General features: G+C 40.4%; 1 protein-coding gene across 1 annotated transcript in view; it reads right to left on the bottom strand.

Moving 5' to 3' along the window:
• Positions 1–4,484: 4,484 nt before the first annotated feature.
• ankrd50 (ankyrin repeat domain 50) overlaps positions 4,485–22,432 on the bottom strand; it is a 42,399-nt gene continuing 24,451 nt past the window's right edge. The window contains exons 4-5 of the mRNA XM_004553705.4: positions 6,483–10,027; positions 4,485–6,194 (exon numbers count right to left, since the gene is read on the bottom strand). Of these exons, the coding sequence (XP_004553762.2) occupies positions 6,486–10,027 (3,542 nt within the window). The 3' untranslated portion in view covers positions 4,485–6,194; positions 6,483–6,485. The remainder of the gene's footprint in view (positions 6,195–6,482; positions 10,028–22,432) is intronic.

A 22,432-nucleotide genomic window follows, 5' to 3' on the forward strand; every position in this document is an offset into this window, starting at 1 on the left:
TGATTAATGATGCTTAGTATGGTGGTGCACTATTGTAAACTCACCCAAGCTCAAAAGACAGGTTCTTTAGGGTTTTTTTGTCCTCACAGCCAGACATTTCAACTTTAGATTGTACCATCAGGTGTGTTACTTATCCTGTTCAGAGTTTAGTGAAAGTGGAACACCTGTGTTCACGCTGGACCAGTGGGTTGAGTTTCAAAGAAGAAAACAGGTTTTCCGGCGAGAGTTGATGAAAGCTTTTCATCCACGATCCTTGATGAGAGACTGTGGGGATTATGTAAACAGGCAACAAAGAGGAATACAGTATGTCAGTAATCTCTCATTCTGCAGCTTTGTTGGCCATGAGTTGGTGCATTGTTGTTGAGCGGAGGCTGCTTTGAAAGCTGCCTGTTTTTAAGCACAGGCTTTTATCTAAAATATGAATTCGACTTTTCGGTTGATACTGCGCTGTGACACATAAAGGAGCACACTTATTTTTTTCAAATAAACCCATTTTGAAATTGTACCTTGTATAAGACGTGCATTCATAAAAAATGCATTTAGTGCTTTGCTGGATCTGAGAGCAGTATACTGTATGCATGTTTTAAATGCCTCAGTTGTGAAAGCTTGATGAATGTATTCGTTGCCCACCTGCTGCTGGACTGTGCTGACACAAATCCAAACTGGAATGGTCTTTTTTTTAACTGAAACTCTTCATGAATGAACTGTTGCCAGTAAACAGTATGAAATTCAGCAGGCTTCCTTGTCACAACAGCGTCCGAAACCGGCTTTGCGATTACTGTTTGTTAGCTTTGTGGGAGTATGAGTGAGATATTATACTAACATAGTAGTGCACAGTATGATCATAATGTACGTGCAGGAGGATGATGGGATTTTAGATCCATATCTCTGGCTCAAATACTACTTTCCGGGGTTTAGAGATGTCTGTCTTTCAAACCCACTTGTGGGGTTGTTGGAGCTAAAAATCTTGCAAATTTAAGTGTGCTTCTATGAATTATGGCTGATCACGTGATGTTTGTAGGAAAGAGGAGTGTGAAATGGGCTTACACAGCCTGTTGTTGAGTTTCCATTGCATACATGGCTGCCAGCAACTAGACATTAAAGGATGGGTTCGGATGTGTTTTAGGTGTTTGTAGCACAGCAGTAATATGGCATTTTTATAATATGCAATGTATACAAGTTGAGAATTGGGATAATTTCACCTCTGCAGACTGGCTCTGACCCACAAAGAAGTATTAAGCTTGTTTGAGTTCAAATATTAAATCAAGAAGAATCTGCTTTCCAAAGTTATGGTCTATTTATCATTCTCTATATTTGTTTCCATAGCCACTGCTGGCAATAACATGTAGGTTTGTTCATGTGATAAATTGTGGGATTAGAGCTAATGTTTCCCTGCCAAAAAAAAAAAAAGATACCCATTTGATCTGTCTAACTCAGCTTCCTTTGTGACTGAAATGACACATATAAACTAACGCTCATGTTTGCACAAGGGTTTCATTATCTACTGCCCATCTGTGTGTTGCTATTCTTTGGTCTGCAACTGACCGAAAGGAAACTTTTTTTTGTAAATTAAATTTCATGCACTGTTGCTATGTCACATGATTATAATGTAGGTACAATAATGCAGTCATGACGTTTCTTGCAAAATTGGTCATTTGTTTATTTTATTAGCAAATCCTGTTGATTGCAGCCTGTTTGCCAATATAAGTAAGAATATTACACATAGTATTAAAACAAAATTCACATAGAAACATCTGCAATCACTTTTTGGCACAAAACCTGCAATAAAATAGTTGGTGACAGGAAGTGGGCAGGTCCTGAGATGAACTCACTTTTGAGGCAAGCGATAACCAATGAGAGCGCAGGATAACGAGTGATACCGGTGACTAACATATGACAGGAAAGTTAATCTATTAGGGGTTATCTAGACTAGCGATCAGAGGTCAACTTCAAAGCAATTCATAGAGCAAATTACTTCCTGTGTGTATGCAGCTTAAAAAAAAATTTAGTTTACAATAGAACACTGAGTGTAAGATTTTATTGATGAGTCAATTATAACACATTTTTTCTTTGTATAGTGTCACTTTCAGGGCAAATTGTTTTTTAAACAAACAAACAAAAAATCGCTTTAAAGCAGGATTTTGTAAAAATAAATAATAATAATTATTATTATTATTATTAATCAGTTAATTATTAATTAATAATTAATAAAAATATTTCCCAGATAATCTAAAAATTAAACATACTATATGTAAAAAACAAGATCTACACAAACTTCTTCAGAACAACATAACACATAAATGTAGCAGTTAATGGATTTAAAGTCTCTCTCTCCAACCAAATTGCAGCCATTTCCTCTTCGCTGTGAGTTTGGAGAAATTCACCTTTATTTCAGGTCACAGTTTTAACAAAGCTCGCAGGCTAGTAGTTCCAGTCAATCTAATTTGAACGCCACTGAGATGAATGGCTCTGCATGGCTGCACTCGTGTCATTATAAAACTGGAGGGACATATTTAAATACCCCATTGTAAAATTTCTCCACAAGTCTGCCACTTGGCTGCTTCTTCACCAAATCATTTCTGGTACTCATCCCAAGATGCTGACTATTTATACTTGTACAGATGCCAGTTTCCCAGAACAACAGTTAACATTTGGAGAATAAAACTGGTCTGACATGATGTAGAGTCGTGCTTGAAGTCTGATTTAAATTGTTCAGCTATAGATTTGAACTTACACATTCTGTCCAAGAGTCAACGCAAATTCTTCGATGTGTTTACTCAAGTTAATTGATTAGTAAGAATGACTGTTTGGTGATGTTTACAAATTGTAATTTAGCATGTAATTAGTAATGTAATCCACGAAGCAAAATCTGGCACATACTCATTCATCTCTGCACAAAAAGAGGATTTGTTGAATGCATACAGTATTTTCTTTTCCAACAAAGCTTTGCTCTGGCTAAAGTCTCATAATCGAGAATACATCTGAAAATGCAGCCTTTATTTGTTTTGTCTCACTAAGCTTCGATCAACTGAAAAGGCTTTATCTTGAAAACCCTCTTCAAAGTGTATATTTTTGAAAATTGTATGCAGAAGTTGGAAAATACACAGATTAAAGCTCAACATATGTGATCACAAAGAAACTTGGAAGTAAGACACCAGCCGCACACACACACACACACACACACCTGCCAAAAAGAAATCTTTTCAGTGTTTGCATTCTTGTGAGGATTGCTGATCTCAAGACAAGCTGGGAAATATGTTCCCCACAAGGACACGAGAATTAACAGCATTTTGTGATTCGACAGTCACCTTGAGCCAGCTTAGATCGAAGTACACGCAGGTTTCTGTGAAGCCAAACAAGAAAGCTTGTAGCTAAAGTGCTAAACAGAGATCACATTTACTTAAATGTGAATTCAGCACACACGTGGCTCTCAAAGGCATGCACTAGTTGAAGGCCATTGGGTTTAAAATACCTCTGGAACAAGCCAGCCACAACTGTCTCCATGTTGTGTATATTGTGAGGGAACTTGTTAGCGCTGTATCCAAAACAAGGGCATGGGTGGAGAGCAACCAGATGTGGCCACTGGCAGACGGTTCATGAGGAGATCCTCCAAGCTTGGACAGTGCACACTGTATGACATCAGTACCAGATGGTTCATTCATTAACACCCACCCTCTCAAAACATACAGAGAAGCCTGTGCTGAAGGTCCAAAAGTCTAAATGGCACTTGAACGGCTATTTGGTGCATTTTTTCATGACATTTTGGGTGGTGGCAGTTAAACCTAATTATTCAATAGAACCACTTTGTTCAGATTTAACTCTTTGGTTCAAAGTTAAGTCTTTTTGAAACACAGCTGAATGTTTTCACTGTATACTTTGCATCGATTTGGAATTTGAATAGGAGATAATTCACAATCACAGCCAAAATCCAGTAAAAGCACCCAGTTTCTTTATTGTGAAACTGCGTAAGATTAAATAAAAATGCTATTAAATCAAATCTTTCAGCTACTTCTGTTAGAGCTCTCTTTCAGTTTGCTTTTAACTCAAATGAACAGAGTGAAATGCAGGAGAGGGGGAGGCCGCGATAGCACTTGGCACACTTGTCTGCTCCACTTCAGCGTGATCCATGTGTTGCGATGCCTGCAGTGTCCTGGTTTGGCCCTCTATATCAAATGACCAACAGTGAAGTAGATATTAACAGCACATGCTGTAGTTTCACAGCTCCAATACAAGAGAGAGAGAGAAAGGGAGAGAGGAAAAAGCTGTCAAAAGAATACAAGTACAAAAATATACGCATGGTGCAGATTTTTCAGGTTTTGGTACATCCCCATAAATCAAATCTCTTTCCTTTGGTGGCTTTTTTATTATCCATCTTGTTTTGGACCATTAACGGCCAACACAATCATTTCTGTCAGCATACTGGCCTCAACTATCTGGCACTGTTACTATAAAAGGATGCGAAATGAAATAAGCAAAAATGTCTGTTTCAGCAGTAAAGCAAATATGTTTATTAAGCACTTTAATATACATCAGAAAATTCCACTTCATAGAATACAGGAATTCTTTTTAAATGAAAGTTGAATGTACATTGGAAGCTATTTACAATCCAATCACTGACAGTCAAATCAAAGATGGCAGACAAAACACAGTCAAGACAAACAAGATAACTGCTTAATAAGACTATACAGTATGTTTTTCCAACACTGTTTCTAAACCCGGTCCTGCTTAGAATCCTTCTACTGTCCCTTCATGGCATACATTTGAGCTACTGTAGTACTGAAGAGCTGAGAGCTTTCACTAGGGCTTATAAGTGTTTGTGCATGCGATAGGCTTCTACTCCTCGATCCCAGTTCTTGGCAATATATCTCACCGTTAACATTATGAAAAGCCTGCAAAAAAATATGACACAGCCTGTAAACACTAACGCAGCTCTATAGAATTCATAAGAAACAGATGTTTCAGTTCCCTCAGTGTCACAGCTGAGCACCTCCTCCCCTCAGTCTCCCACAGGGGTAAGTCGTGTCCAACTGATCCTCAGTGTCTCACAGGGAGGAGGCGGGTTAGAATATACCCATTCAACTTTGGCTTTACAACTTTGCATTACAGACAATGTCACTAACAGCTAGTAGTTGTCTTAATGGCTGAAGCCTTTCTGAGTCTGTGTCATGCCCCTGAAAAATCCAGCCAGGAATTAACTGAAAATGAACCACATGACGATACGGAAACAAAGCTTGGATTTTGTTTCTTGCGATGCAGTAGGTTATACATGTAACTGTGCTGACAAATGTATTTTTAATCACTTGACATTGCTGCTTTTAGCACCAAAATGGATTATTTAAATATTTTTTTTAAATGCACACAAAACAGGACTCACAACAACAACAACCAAAAAAAAAAAAAAATCCCATAGGGACAAAATTATTATTTTTGTTTACATTTTCGATGAACCTCCCTCTTTCTTAGATATTTTAATAATGCACAAACTTACATAGCCAACAAATTGGGAGTTCAAAATGACTGCAGGCAACGTCTGAAAACACAGCACCATGATAGAATGTAATGCAAAACCAAAAAGTGGCTTTTTTTCCCCCAAAAATAAATACACTTTTATATACTTGTGATGAAAATAGCTATTGACACATCACACACAAAGTAAGTTTAACACGCTGCTCAAAGTTAACACAGATTATTTGGGGTCTCTAGAAAGGCAGACTATCAATGCGCTTACTTCATACCATGGCATCAGTTACTGTTATGTCCTCTGGTTTGTTACATTGTACTCGCAGTACATTGTTGTCAGTGTTTAAAAAGTAGAACAAACATTAATATAAAATAACAGGAAAAAGCATTGGTACGTTTTCTCAAACAGTTACTTAGATAAAACATGGATGGGATACGAGTGACTAGAACAAATGCATGTCTGTCATTTTACTCTTAAAAGTGCATACACTGTTTATTAAATAGCATTACATTAAATTAAGATGATAGTTTGCATGGATACATGGAGAAGGCTGTAACAGATGTAGGCACATTGAAGTATCAGTTCACATAAGCCTTAGGCAACATTTTGAGGTCTCCCACTGATGAAAAGTTTAAAAAAAAAAGTGTTTTTTTTTTTTTTTTAAATGCAGATGAAAACAGTTGCTTTGGCACATTCCCTCCGCCGTCTGCATGACGAATGGCATTCAAGACATCTGAAATGGCACAGGAATGATTTGGGTTAATGTTTTGCTTGGGAGGCTTTCTTCACGCAAGTCTGATTAAATAAAACTAATGGTGGTTCTATTCAGTGCATTCCGGTATCATCTATGTGCCCATTTTTTGCTCCTTTATTAGTCCTTAGACAAGCCAAAAGCATGTGTTGTTTGCTATGTGCCCTCACCTTTTCTTGATTTCAACATATAAACACATGGTTGCTGTATTACATTAAAATCACATGCTGGAATATTAAAAAAACAAAACAAAAACAAACTCTCTCTTACCAGCTATAATGGAGTCTCCTTTTTGTAGTTAAACCCATGGTCTGATCCTTCAATCTGCAGTTTCAGGGCTTGTTTAAGGCTTAGCTCCGTTTCCCCTATGGGATAGTTCTCTAGAACATCCTGGTGGCCCCTGTTTTGAACAGTCCGTGGAACTGATACCCTACCCAAGAAAACCTGATTACCCTGTAGATGATAGTTGGGGTTTGTCATTATCCCATTCCTCTTCTTCTCAGAACAGCTTTGCTGCTGTATGAAAAACTGATCCTGGCACTGTCCCCTTTCCTGCTGAACTGAACCACCAATCATGATCTTACAATGAGGATCTTTCACTGCGATGTTAGCTACCGATTTATTAATGGCAATTCTCTTGTCAAACTGGGTCATCTCATACTCCAGAACCTGACCTTGGGTTGAGCCACTGTTCTTGATTTTCTTCTTGTCTCCCAGTGTTGTTTTGCTGTTTGCTGTGCTATTTCCAGTTTTAGTTCCCTTTGTTGATTTAAGACCGGATTTCAGCTGAGACCAGTCAAAGTCACTGGATGGGGATGATGGCTGCTGACTAATGGACTTTGTCGTAGAGGACGGAGATACAATAGACTGTCTGCTCCGGCTGCGGGGCAGTGAGTGCTGCTGAATCTGTTCTGTAAATGTCAGTCCGTGAAAACTGTCAATGGGCACTGTCTGTGCTGTGGCTGTAGATGATGTGGTTCTCAAAGAGGAGTTTTTTGAACTCTTGAGAGAATTATTTGACAGGGAGGATTTCTGTCTATCTACAGTGGAATCAGGAGACTCTGACGGTGAACTGAAGGCATGAACAGGCCCGTTCTGTAGACCTCGTCCAGATGACTGCACATCTCCTGCCCCAGTGCTGCCAGAACTACTTGATTTGATGGTGAGGGACTGCATTTTACCAGTCACTGCCAATGGTGTTTTTTCTTCCATGGTATGCACTGGGGAGGGGTTGCAGCCATTTAGAGTTGTAGCTCCATATTTTTCTAGAAGTTTTATAATCATTGAATGGCCACCTTTTGCTGCTACTCTCATTGCCGTTCTTCCAAACTGATCAGCGTGGTTGGGGTCAGCACCGTTTTCAAGAAGTATTTGTACAACATCGATGTGACCCTCCTGGGCAGCTATGCCTAGTGCCGTTGCTCCCTGATTGCATGTGTGATCTACATGTGTGCCATTCTCTATCAAAAACTGCACGACTTTTGTATGGCCTTGCCATGCAGCAGACTGGAGGGCAGATCTTTTTTCATTGTCACAGGCATTCACATCAGCATGGTAGTTAATCAGCAGCCTCACCATTTCAATATGCCCTTGCCAGCAGGATACATGCAGGGCCGTTCTGCCCTCAGTGTCACAAGCTTCCACATTTGCGCCATTTTCAAGGAAATATTCTGTCATGGCCAGCTGATTTTCAAGTGCTAGTATGTAAAGCGTCGGGCGTCCGTCTGCATCTTTGTAATCTATATCAGCACCGTGGCTCAGCAGCAGTTCAACAATCTCCCTGTGACCTTCTAATGCAGCTACCCTGAGAGCATTCCTCCCATCATATCCCCTCTGGTCACTGCATGACTTGTGTTCCAGAAGAATTTGCACACAGTCATAATGTCCCTCTTGTGCAGCTAATATCAGCGGTATTCGACCATCATTATCTACCTCTGTGCAACGAGCACCTTGTTCAATAAGGGCATCGCAAACTTGCCGGTGGCCCTCAAATGAAGCCATGTGAAGCGGGGTCCAGCCTGCATCATCCCTGTGATTCTCATCAAGACCTCTGTCCAGCAGAGTTCTGACCACCTCCACATTACCCTGAGCAGATGCAATGCTCAGCACAGTCCTTCCCTCACTGTCAATACTATCAACAGCAGCCCCCCAAAAAAGTAGTGTGTTGACTACAGATGCATGGCCCATTGATGCAGCAGCCAGAAGAGGGGTGCGGCCATTGTTGTCTGTATGATCCACATCAGCCCCGCCTTCTAAAAGCAAGTCAACTACATCTACATGTCCTTCATAGCCAGCCACGAGGAGAGGAGTCATGCAGTCTTTGTCACAGTGGTCGACCTCTGCACCCCTGTCGATCAAAAGGCTCACAACAGATGCATGGCCTTTACTTGCAGGAACACAGAGAGCAGCGACTGAAAGGGCAGTCCTTCCATCAACGTCTTCATGATTAACTTCGGCTCCATGGTCCAACAGGTGCTCAACAATTTCTCTGTGTCCCATATAGGCTGCAGCAATAAGAGCTGTTCTTCCTTCATTGTCTGCTTTGTTGACCTCAGCGCCATGTTGAAGAAGGTTCAACACAATGTCTTCATGACCTCCCCAAGCAGCAGCTCTTAAAGCAGTTCTGCCATCGGCATCAGCACAGTCCACTTTGGCACCAGCATAAAGCAGAGCAGACACAACTTCTGAATGTCCACCCCATGCTGCTGAACGGAGAGCAGTCCACCCATCGTGATCTGTATGGTTTATGTTGGCCTCACAGCCAATAAGGCAGTTGACCACTTTAGTATGGCCCTGCCTTGCAGCAAGGGTAAGTGCCGTCTGTCCATTGTTATCTTCTAGCTCCATGTTTGCCCCTCTAGATATAAGCAAGTTGACAACATCAAGGTTTCCGCTGTATGCAGCATTACTCAGCAGAGTTTTTCCACCGGAGTCACACTGGTTTACAGATGCCCCATTGTCAAGTAGTGTCCTTATCGAATCCTCTCTTTCTAGGGCCTGTTGTACAATACATGAAGCATGATCATCCTCATTGTTTACGTGTGCACCAGCTTTGACCAGTAGCTGCAGAACCTCCTGTTCCTTTGGTATGGAGGTGCTCAAAGAGTCTTTAGCAGGAGTTCCATTCCAAACCATCCAAAGAGCCAGATTAAATGCTTCAATCTGTAGATTGGAGTTCACAAGATGCAATGCAAATTCCTGCACCTCAAGCGGCTTGAGCTGCTTTGCCCGGCAAGTATAACTCATTGCCAACATCCTATGTCCCTCTGCTGCATTGCACAAGTACTTTTGGGTGCAGTGCTTAACATCTAGTAGCCACTCTGCAAAACTGTAGTGAAAGAGGATTTTAGTGCTCCCAAGGCCATCGACCAATAATTTGGAGAGAATGTCCATCTTTTTCTGAAACTCTTCCATGGTCAGTGTCATGTTTTTGGTCCAGACTGCATGGTACAGTTCTTTGACTGTGAGTGGCCTACAAGTTGCAAGGATTACATTAAGAATTGGTTGTACTTTGGCAAACTGTTTTCTGACAAACAGTCTCTGGCAGAGCCACAGGTAGAGGCCATTAAGAGTGCCCGGGATGTCGCGGATCTCACGAAGCATGATAAAGTTTTCCACCACACCATCCAGGACACGTTCCAGGTAAAGGAAACAACCACTGCTCTTGATGTGAAGTTGGTTAAGCATCTCAGCTGTCTCCTTGGTTAGATGCTGCCTCAGGGCCTCCTCCTGATCCAGCCTGTGAAGGATGTACTGTTGCACGTCCTTGACGATGTAGGCCTTACGCAGATCATCAAGGCTGATTTTGCGGAATCCTGAAACAGAAGGGAAGGACATAAGATGAGACTGATGGCAAATTGAGCTAATAACTTACTCAGTATATTAAAAGATCCAAAAGATTAATTCAAGAATGACCTTTGCTGCATTATTTGCTAATGATGAGTAGAGTTATTCTCCCCACACTGGTCATGTCTGACCTTGAGATCCTGCCCTGTACTTAGTCACTGATCATGTACCTTTGGATAATTAGGTTAAGTCAATCTTATTTCCCAAGGTTCTTAAGATAATTAATAGTAAAGCCAGGTTGTTAAAGAAAATCCTTTCAGAGGAATTGAGAGCATAACCCCTCTAACTGCTGGAAACGGAGACAATCAGTGAGTGTCCACTCTCAGCTTAGCCCATGAAATACCAACAAAAACAAAATCATGTCAATTAGTGGCTTTAGTGTATTGGCTAAAACAGCTATTTCAGCTTAGATAGAGAGTGCCAGCATTAGGGAAAAATGTATAATAATTTAAGTATAAACATGGCTGAAACAATGAATACAGCGTAATAATAATAATAATAAAAAAAACAAGCTAGAAAGCCTTGAAGTAACAATGCAGATAACCATTTAAGAAACAAATCTCACATCCTGAGAGAAAACATAATTTATTTCAACACTGGAATCCACTACATTGGTGATTCAGCCCATTCATTAATTGCAGAGACTAATCAGCTAAAGCATATCTGCTGTAAAATGGAAGAGAGCAAGGGACACGTTATTTGCATGACTGTAACACATCAATGGTCTGTAAAACATTTCTCCAATGCCTTACTTATCATGCAACATGCTCCCACATTGACCTTTATATATCCTACTGGGGGGAAAAATAATCACAATCACTTAATGAATGATCTTTAATGGGAAATCCTCTCTGAGATGTGGAAAAATGGCTCCATAATGGCCTCTGCTAATGGGCATAAAGTGAACTTTCCTTCATGCTTAAACAATCTGTTCATGGTCTGTGTAGTCTGCAGCCTTGAGGGCAGTAGGAGCATTTTTGCATACTTTTATTTACAGTTCCCATGCTTCTCAGGGTTACTAGGACAGGAAAGAAAGTCACCAGGGTCTGTCTCAGTGTTGTTGACATACTGTTTTTTCCCCAACATCTAACAAGCCTCCTACTATGGGAACAACTATCTGGCACTTTCGCTCCCTAAACTGATGTGCTTCTTTGCCAGCCTGAGCATCAATTCATTAAAATAAAGATATTTTATCTTCAGATAAAACAGCTTAAAAGAAGAGAGCATTTAGAAAGGTTTACTAACAAGTTCAAAACTTTTATTCTCCATAGTGAAATGTGATTGCTTTGGTTATATAACATCTCTCCTCAGTATGAATCGGATTCTGTCACCAGGCCTGGAGCAGTCCTCTCTTCATCCGACTGCTATTGTGTGGGTAGAAAAGACAGTGAAATCTTATTCCACATAGGCCCAACGGTAACCACACACTTCCAGGCCAAATAGCAAACCTAATGACTTTAACAAGAATTCCCAAGCAGGCACTGATAGTTTGAACAGATCCTGGTAAACAGAAGGAGCAACAGGTTCCCTTTACCGCTGGCTTCTGTGTTGGTTTAAGATAAGCAGGTTCCTTCAAACAGTATCTCACAATAATTCCCTTTTACTCTGTCCTTGAGGCCCTTCGTCACATTTCAGCCTGTGAAAAACTGGTTACTTGGTGAAATTAAAACACTCACACTTCGGATAATGGTTACACTTTATTGTAAGGTCTTTACTGTACAACCTAAAGCCCACTGAGAAGAGTGTTTTAATCAGTACTGTATAAATAAAACTGAATGAAAGAATTTAATCTGTGATACAAGACAAATATTTACTTTGTATTTACTTTTTAAAAGGCACTACTTAAGTGTCATGAAACATCTTATGACTGAGATGCTAAGGAGTGAACAGTTACTGGGATTAAGACAGGACAGGATGAAATAGGATTCATGTAAGATTTCACCCAGAGATCTATTATACAAAAAAATCACGTTCCATTGTTCTTTACATTTGTCTGTATCGTTTTATTTCTTTAGTGATGTGGTGGCCTGTGGTAGATCTAAATGAAAAAGAGGAGACTAAGAATATATATACACATCTAAGAGACTCAACAGCCAATCACACACTCCCCACATCTGTCTGCATACAGCATTATGTAGTATTAAGTCTACAATCTGGGACAGAATGAAAACCTGAGTAAGGAAAAAACCAAACTCCCATATAAAAAAATAATAAATATTATGAAAATATTAAATATGAACATGTAAACACAGGTTTATGTATGGGGCGGTTATGGGAATTCTTTACACTTTAACAAGCTTTAAAGTAATATTCCCCATCATTACAGCCACTGAAAGGCCCTAACCCACTTCTAGTATGCCACTGTTTTCAGTAACTGTGCACATTTTCCACACTCCCTTCAGCCTCTTCTCTCCAGCTCCATGACCTCCCGTATCAACTCCCACTACTTCAGTCCTGGAGGAGTCACTGACATTACAAGAGCCAAATTCATGGCAAGCATGTGATGTAGCCATGTAAAAATCACTTCTGTTTCTGAGTACTTAGAGCAGTTGTGATGTCTTTATTTCATTCTTTGTTTACAAACCTTGGCTAAGTACTCATTTAAAAAGGCCTTTGTTACTTCAGGGTTTATATCAAAAAGATACAGACTTGACTGAAGGCACCACACGATCCTAATTCGCATTCCTGGTCTCTCTGTGTGCTCACAACTCCCCTGGCTGAAACTTCAAGCAGTAAAGATCAAATTTCAGCCCATCATGTTATCATCAGAGGATCTCTCACTCATCCTTATATCTCATTTTGTCTAGCCTCTTGTTTCATGTCAGGTGTCCAGTGTGTGGGGGGTTTGTTTTCTTTTTCCCTCAGCTTGAAAGCTAATCTAACTGGTGTACATGCTTCCTTTCTCTTCTACTGTTCTGCTTTGCAGGCCAGTGCACAATCACAAGTGCTCCACTTGACACAAGCACACAGTTTCAAATTTACATTTACAGTCTCTCTCGCTAACGACAGAGAGCTTATGTCTTGCGACTTTCTGATGCTCGGATGTCAGTGATGGGTCCTCCTACTTCTTCTGGACCAAATCCTTCTTTGGGCATTCTGGGTTTGCTCCAGCTGGAACAGGAAACCCACTAGCTTGGAAGGGGGAAAGAGGCCATGAAAGGGAAAAATAAGACAAAAAATGCTTCATGCTTTAAGAGACCTCAAAATGCATTTGTTTTTTTTGTTTTTTTTATATCCATCGATATATCTCTATATCTATAGATAGATAGATAGATAATAGATAGAGATATATCTATCTATCTCTCTATCTCTCTCTCTCTCTCTCTCTCTCTCTCCTCCCCGTGATGATTTCTTCTATTCACAGTGGGACTAAGAAAAACATTCAGTATGCATTACAGCCCAATTCTGGAGATGCTGCTCTATCATGAATATTTTCTCTGGGGAACAGAAGAAAAATGCTTCTGTGCCGTAGTTTATGATAAACTGTTTCTTCTACATTCCACGGTCGCTGACACACCAATTATGAAGATACAGTGAATAGGAAAGCTGGAGGAGGGAAGAGATCGAAATTTGACTGCAGCCACCATGAAATAAAGCACTTGCTCAGATAAGACAAAAAAACCTACAACAAGAAATAAAACAATAGACCTACTTAAGTGCCTTTGCTCACCAAAATTACATCTCCCTTCAGTCACATACTGAAAGATAGCCCACAGCTTCTACTTAAGTCATCAGCAGACATCACTTCAACTGTGAAGTCATGGCAATATTATTGCCCTACTCCTGCCGATAAAGCAATAAAACAACCGCAGGGGGAATGTCATCCAACCTGCATTTGATGACTGCGGTGTAACAGGAACTACTATTAAGTACTACACAAGAATGCATGAACTCTCATTGGCTACAAATACCCAGACGCCTTCCAAGAACCATTTTCTTTCTTTCCAAAACCCAGCAGTCATGAAGGCCTAGATTTTGCACCATTTTAAGTAGGTTACACAAACTGTAGCCGAGCAGTGTGTGTGTGTGTGTGTGTGTGTGTGTGTGTGTGTGTGTGTGTGTGTGTGTGTGTGTGTGTGTGTGTGTGTCTGTCTGTCTCTGTGGATGGTTCAGACCCAGAACAAAAGCGACTGCTAAACAAGCAACAAATGACACATTCATCAGGGTGAGGGATGCAGCTCCTGAGTGCAGGCCTCTGAGCCAGCTGCTGCTCGTTACAGAGCTGGATACCAGCCACAAGAGACAGGGTCTCGCGTACAAAAGAGTGACTGTTTGCTTTCTAGATTAATTTTTCAAATGACGAATGAGCCAGCGTGTGTGCGCGCATGTCTGTCAAAAAAACTTGAGGTCTAAGCTCATCAACTGGGACTGTGGAACGGCAGCTTCTCAGATTCAGCACGATCTTTCGCAAGACCCCATCTTAAGTCACTGGATCCATAAAGAAAACAGAAATCCAAGCCTCACTGCCCTCTCCTCAGGCTCTCCAGTAAACCCGCGCTCAACCAAACGTCTGTTCAACAGCTGCAGCGTTCCCAGCTCCAAAAAACACGAGAGAGCCAACCTCCTAAACACAAGTATGTGGAAGAGAGTGAGCTCCAATGGTCTGCAAACTCGAGTCCTATGCAAGTGTGCTACTCTTCAATCTTTGAAAAATACTGCTGAATTCTTTGTTTGATTGTTTACAGACTCCAATTTGGAGTTTAACAGTCAAAAGGCAACAACTCTTTCTGTTTTATTTTGGATAAATGTGGCTTATTCACAAGTGAGAACAGACTGAGGAGCTGAGATCTGAGAGGTTTCGGCTCAAATCTGGAGCTGATTTAACAGCGCAAAGATGCAAACAGTTGCCATGCTACGCGACCACCAGGCGAGACGCAGAAATGATTACACTTAACAATTAATTTAGGTTTGCTTGAGGCGAGGCACATGAAAACACTCCCGCCCGAACATGCCTCTGCTGACTTTCAAACGGGATGTGAAAGAGTTCCAGTCAAACCTGTTGTAGGGCAGCTGAAGAGGGCTGATGTGTTGGGGGTTGGGTTAACAGGAACATATTCACAACAAGGCCACCTGTGCAAAGAATACTACATCAATCATATAAAAATCTATGCAAAACACAGTAGAAATACTAGGTTTTTTTCCACTAACCCACAAAGAGCTTAGTTATTATTTTGAATGGCAGAAGCTCATTAAGATGGTGACAAGAGGCTGACTCAAAGCAGAGCACCTGTCTACCCCATATGAGATATCTACTCTAAGAGACTTGTCACTGCTATTACAGCTAGCTTCTTGCAGCTGCACAGATGGCTGCAAATTTCATTCATGCCAAAGATTCTAACAGAAACCCCAAACAACAGACATAAATCATAAAAAGTAGCATGACATTTGTTCCAAGTGCACATTTATCCATTAAACGTTCAGACTGTCACAGTGTCCACTGTGAGTCAAATGCTAGTGTTTTCGAGTTTTAGGGAATAGGGTGATGATCGGAGCACATCAGACAATATGAGCGAGGTGTAAACTAACTGTGGGAATTCTTTACTAGTTTTGGATGTCATACAATTCTCTCAAATATTTAAAAATTTTAAAATAAGTTGCCAAGTATACATTGGCGGTTATGAATATACCTTGGCCCCCAACCTAAATAAGGGCTGTTTGGAAGTGGATATGGAATTCCCATGGAATCTGTTCCAGACTAACTGTCACTGAATCATCAAATAGAACTGATTCTTTCTGAAGATGCAACGTTGTAGCTTTGCAATAATGGTAAGCTTCTGCAACTGACCTTCTGACCATGTTTTTGTTCATCATTACACGGGTTGACCTATGAGTAACCTCATTTGGCTCTACCGCCACATGTTTCCATTCACCTGCATAAAAACTGCTCAGACTAGCTTGACAGCAATCAAGTCAAATAATCCATTATCTAAGATCAACAAGTGTTGCCAGGTAGGCCTGGAAGCATTTTGGGAAGACTTCGCATGTACAGATTACAGATTCAGCATGAGGAAAGCTTTGACGGCTTGCTGCGGAATCAGGCACTTGCAAAGTCATTCTTGGCACACAAGTGAAGAGACAGTGTGGTATATTTAAAAGATAAAATATGTCTTTAGTTGCAGCAACACACTGAAAACCATCCCAGGAATTCTTGAAGGGTATTTTAATTAAGGCTTAATGTAAAAACCCTTCAATTAAATCAAAAACCAACAAGTCTTGCTCTGTGCCACCAAAAGAAATGTGAAAAAATGAAATAAAATCACAGGTTCATTAAAATCTGGCAGAGGCATGCCACATACCAAAGGGCATCACCTCAGGTAGGAAGAGGCCAGCCAGTTTTGTTCGCCGTGCTCACAGTCATGTGACTGCACTGCAGCACCCAAGGTGTTATAGATACAGACATGGTAGACCTGTAATTTGCCCGGCTGACAGACGGCATGGTGGTAAAATTACAGTATTCAACAGGGATTATGGTCTCCAGCTCATCCAAAGTGAGGCTCAACATGCAGCCTCACAGACGACAACTTATACATGAATACGGACATAAATCAGTTTGTCCGTGTAAGCCAACTAAAGAAGAAGAAAAAAAAAAAAAAAAGAGGGGTAAGCTTATTAATAGCATCTTGCTTGCTTTTGTTAGCCATGGTGACAGAGAATCTATAACGAAAACTAAAAAGAGAACAGAGTGAACTTTGTGTTTTAATAGTAGGAGGCATTTGCTGAACGTGATTTTGGTTTAGTGTTGAGCAATTTAGTCTCTGGTGAAGGCCGCAGCATGACCAAAATATGTTGGAATCAATTATTAAATTCTTTTGACTATTAACTGTGGAAGTGCTTCTTCTTTCACTGCTGAAAAGTCTTGGCATTGTTAAGCTCCAAATTCATCTGTTGTTTGTGCAACCATATATCCAGTTGTCCAAACTGTGCCACAAAATGGCATTTTACTGTGGAGTCAGTAAGCAAAGCCGTTTTTGCCTCTCTTCGGGGAGCATTCCACAGCAGAAAAGAAAAACTGTCCTCGCTGCTTTATGACTGTGTTTGTCTTGTCAGTTGGCCAGTAAGATCTTGCGGTCCCTCCAGAGAGGTCTTACATTTGACCAAAAAGAAACCTTACCAAAAAAAACACATCTAGTGCGATGTTAAGAGTTTTGCTGACCTTTCTGTGAAGGGATTCAACCATAGGCCTCCAGACAAAGGGCTTCTTGAAGAAGTGCATGCACTTTAAAACAGAGCTGCTCTTTTCTTTTGTGGTCACTAGTGGTAAATTAGTTCAGCTTCTTGGCATGTTGGGTTAAGAAAGCTCCATTCATGGTGGACAGAACGAAGGTGGAAGATGTGGTTCAAGCCCTTGCTAGGGTGGTCTACCCTCACCCGAAAAAGACACAAATACAGGAAACAGAAACACAGTCCCACCCCAGAGTAGCACAATTTCCTGAAAGTGTAGCTTTTACTACACAATAGCTGTGAAATCTAATGACTTATCTATATGCAAGCAGTCCTGCAAATTACTCTTGGTTTTTTTTAAAAACAAAAATCCTCACGAGCATGAGCAAATGTGTCACGTTGGGAAGGAAATGAGTAAACCCACCATCAAAATGTCTCAAAGGATGAGTGTCTTTTTAAAGCAGCCACACACTCCTGTAACATTCCTAAGACTAAGCTGGGGTATAACCGTATTAATTAAAGCTGTGATTCATAACCAAGACAAGCTTTTATGTGAGGTTTTGTGGTGGCTACTTTCCAAGTTTTGACTGGTAGGCCCCCCTTAACGCTGGCAACGTTGCTCCTTTTCACCCACTTGAAGAAGTAAAATCGGGAAAGGAGTTAAAATAATTATGTATTTTATTACAGTGGAAATCAATCTAATTGAAGTTGCTGTAACTCTCCTGAGCAGGAATGTGCTTGTTTAAGGGGAGTCATTATGTTTCACAGCTTCAGGAGCACACTGATACTATATTATTATAACTACTGGCACTCCATGCCTTCTCCATCCTTCCTCATCCCTCGCTCATGTTGGCTTTTCACTCAAAATCCTAAATACAGCTTGCACGAGGTTTTGTTTTGCGTTTCCTTTAAAACAGGCTCTATCACAGTTACCTTCCTCCTTCTGTACTCGAGGATTATTCAGAAGATGCTTGCAGACAGAAGAAAAGATTTCGGTAGCAATTCTCTCCTCACTCTGATTATCTCAGATCTTAAAAACACATGCCTTGAGCTCTCCATAAGGTTGGCTGTTAGCCGGTAATACTTGAATTAAATAAAAAAAATAAGCTAAAATATGGACATTAGGTAGGAGTTATGATTTTTGAGTGCAGAAGCTTCAGCAGTAATCATCAGCAAATGAAATATTCAGCGTACAGCTCGAACATTGCACAGCCCTTTCTGGATGCTAATTGGTGGAGAGGTTTGCCTCACTGTTCCAGTGGGAGTCTTGCAGGACAGCAAGACTTCCATCCACAAGTACTGCCCATATATGTTTGTGCCAAGGTTGGCAAAAGAAAGGTAAACAGAGTGAATTGAAGTGACAGTATACAGGACCCAGATACACATGTATCTGAGACGCTGTGGCCTGTTAATCTTAAAAATTTTTGTTTGGTTCTTAACCAAAAATGTTTTATCTAAATTTTTTAAAGTTATTAGCAAAAAGTTAATGATGCAGTTCATTTCTGATAAATTATAAAACATAATTTTAAGCACTTTGTACCTAGAGAACAAACCAAGACTTTAGATTATCAGACTGAGGCAAAGTGTCTGCTAAAAATACCCCCCCATATCGTTTACAAGTAAGAGATGGCAGTGATTATTACCTTAGTCCAGTTGTATATATTTTTTCTATTTATAGCACCAGACTGGATTTACACTTTGATCTGATGAGTCAACCCTGTCTGCATTTTTGTGTCACTGTCAGGAATGTCGTCACCGTGCTACAACTGTGACCTTAAATGACTTGTTGGCTGGATGTCACACTTTCTGACTGGGAAGAAGAAGGGATTTTTACTTAAAGAAATGAAAAATGAAGCCTTGCTTTTCCAGAAGTAAATGTCAATATGAGCCATTCCCTAATAAAAAAAAAAAAAAAAAAAAAATATTCATCAGCTGATCAGACACCTTCATGTAGTCCGTGCAGTACTCTCTCGAGCCCCCACACATACATGCCTGTTGAGAAACAGTGACTTTAACAAGTATGAATCAAACAGTATTGTTCGGATAGGAGCCCTTACAGTCCAGTGATGCTTTCATGTGACAGACGGGAAAAAAAAAAAAAAAAAAAAAAAAAAAAAAAAAAAATCACATGAGTCTGATTCAAATGCTATGTTGGAACTAGAGCTGGGCGATAGAACGATAACGATATGTATCGCGATATAACTTTTACTCGATAGAGAAATTAAGCTATCGCGATAGACCTCGCCGCTCTTGTCCTCTTAAAAAAAAAAAAAAAAAAAAAAAAAAAAAAAAAAATATTCATCAGCTGATCAGACACCTTCATGTAGTCCGTGCAGTACTCTCTCGAGCCCCCACACATACATGCCTGTTGAGAAACAGTGACTTTAACAAGTATGAATCAAACAGTATTGTTCGGATAGGAGCCCTTACAGTCCAGTGATGCTTTCATGTGACAGACGGGGGAAAAAAAAAAAAAAAATAAAAAAATCACATGAGTCTGATTCAAATGCTATGTTGGAACTAGAGCTGGGCGATAGAACGATAACGATATGTATCGCGATATAACTTTTACTCGATAGAGAAATTAAGCTATCGCGATAGACCTCGCCGCTCTTGTCCTCTTAAAAAAAAAAAAAAAAAAAAAAAGTCAGCCAATCCAAATTAAGTAGCGCAGAGCCGAACCAATCACAGCCGCAGCGTCACGTCGCGTGACTTGTTACGTACAGCACAAGTGCCAAGCCGCACGTGTGTTTGTTTGGGAAGCAGCCAGCGGGTAATGGAGCCAGCGCCTAATGGAGGAAATGAGTGTGCCGACTAGAAAAATCAACCGAGCGTGACCGAAGAGAAAACAGATGATGGTTCCAACGCCGGAGAGATTGTCAAACGGAAGAGCCATAGAAGTTCTGTAGTGTGAAGGTATTTCGGCTATTTCAAGTCTGACAAAAAACAGAGTAGCGTGCACTGTAAATTGTGCCGAAAGCAAGTCTGGAAATACAATAAACTGGTGCATGCGTCACACTGTGCGCCACGTTATTGTTTCGGTGAAATTAACTTCTACAATACTGTTACTGTTAATTCTACTCTCTGCAGTGTTTAAATGCTTACATATACACACAGTTACTGTCCGTCCACACATACGATTCGGTTCTGCTTCTATGCCCCAGCTTTGTTTACTTTTTCCCACCGAGGCTTCTAGACTTCTGATTGGCCAACATTTCTGCACGGTTAGGAATCTAGCGCCACCTGCTGCTTTGGCATGTTCATAGCAGCGTTTTCTTTCATTTCTCCCTTTATGTGTGGACGGGATTATTTTTTAAAACGAAAACGGAAAATCTCCGTTTTCAAAAATACCCGTGTACGTGTGGACGTAGCCTCAGTCTCTGACTGGAAGCGCTAATTCGTCATTCGGCTTTTGTCAGACTAAAGTAACTGTTAAAACTGTTTGAAAAGCTCAGCTATACAACAAGGAGAGATTGAGAATTTCCTTTTAGTTCTCAGTTTATTGGATATTGACAAAAGTTAGTCAGTTTTGTCTGTTCTTCTGTAAAACAAACTAAGATTTATTTTTAGAATTAATATTTTGTTTCTAAGTGGAATTGACAATTTAGTCTGTTTCGTTTGTTCTATTTTGAAACTTAGACGCTTTAGCGGCTGCCTTTTGTGTAGTTTGCAATATTTGCCTTTATCTATCTGAAAAAGTCTCATGTTCCTTAAGTACATCTACCCTGTTGAACTTATTATGGGAAATAAATATTTAAATAAAAACAAGCTGCTGATTATTTCACATTTTACTTGTGAGCAACGGCACATTTAAATCTTACAAATATAGTTATTTGGCTTATATCGTGATAGATATCGTTATCGCCTGAAATGAAAAAAACATATCGTGATATGAAAAAATCTCATATCGCCCAGCTCTAGTTGGAGCTATGATTTAAAAATGGGCTGTAAGTATTTCGATGAGACCAATAGCAAAGTAGGAAGAAAAAAAGATGGCAAGAGATTGAGGTTTGAGCTGAAAAAAATAAATACACACACACGCACACACAACGGGGGGGGGGGGGGGGGGGGGGGGTGTGTATTTAAACAGCCAACCCCCACCTTGCACCTTCATACAGCCCTCTTTTCTCTGTCCCTGCTCCACCTTCTGCTGGATGGCCTTGATAACTTGGCACAGATTCTACCCGGCTCCCAACCAAAATCGCTGCCTAAGTGTTTCCACTGCACTACCGCTACAATGCCCTTACAGTAGCACAGCTCAAAGAGAAGGTAAAGTCAGAAAAAGCAGGATTTTTTTTCGCTACAATTTGCATCTCAAGAGTGAAATTTTAGTCCAAGTCAAAGGTAACAAGTCCGACGCTTATTCGAATCGGAATGATCACATAACACGGGTCTGCCAGAGGGATACTGTGCAAAATTCTTGTACTCCTCACAAACTGACCACTCTTTGTTTGTGAGGCATTAGCCAAGCGGATGTGAGTGAGGCATTCTGCAGCAGAAGTCAGTATGCCTCCTTCCTGTTCGGTCTCTGAGGTGCTGAAAACTTCCCAAAGCACATTCCACTCAGAGATAGACACAAGGAATAACAGTTGAGCAAGAGACAAGGAACTCTGAGTTTTGCTCCTGGGGAATAAAGTCATCTCCTTAAAAAAAATTAAATGAGAAATTCCAGCTGAATGCACTTGCTGTGAGTCAGACTGAAGCAAATTTTGCAAAAATCAAAGGTAACAGAAAGCTTTGAGTTACTCACATAAAAGGAGTCTGAATTCTTTTAGTCATTTTAGAAATACAGGACCAAAATTCAGGTCCAGTGAGCTCCCTTCAAAACCTTGTGGTTAAAGGTCATTCCTCAAACTTTATCAGCACTGTATTTACAAAACCACAAAGTTCGCATTACCACAAACCAGAGTATACTGGGAAACTGACAACCTCCACTGCGACTAAAACGGACGCTCATATAAAATAGTAGTTTGCTTTGCAGCAAGCATGAAAGTGGACGCTTTTGGCAGGTCACTGCCATCTCTAAATTGTAAACAATATGCAAGATATTTTTAGGGGACACTTGGCCTCAGTCTGGTACTCTAAAGTTCTTTGGTCTATTTTCAGTCCACTGCTGCATGAATAAGGAGCATTCATAGTGCCATATTAATAATAAGGTACAAAAGACAATAGAATACACTGTGAGTGAGTGTGTGTGTGCAAGTCCACATCCG

This window comes from Maylandia zebra, linkage group LG2, assembly GCF_041146795.1.
Source record: "Maylandia zebra isolate NMK-2024a linkage group LG2, Mzebra_GT3a, whole genome shotgun sequence".
Taxonomy (NCBI): Eukaryota; Metazoa; Chordata; class Actinopteri; order Cichliformes; family Cichlidae; genus Maylandia; species Maylandia zebra.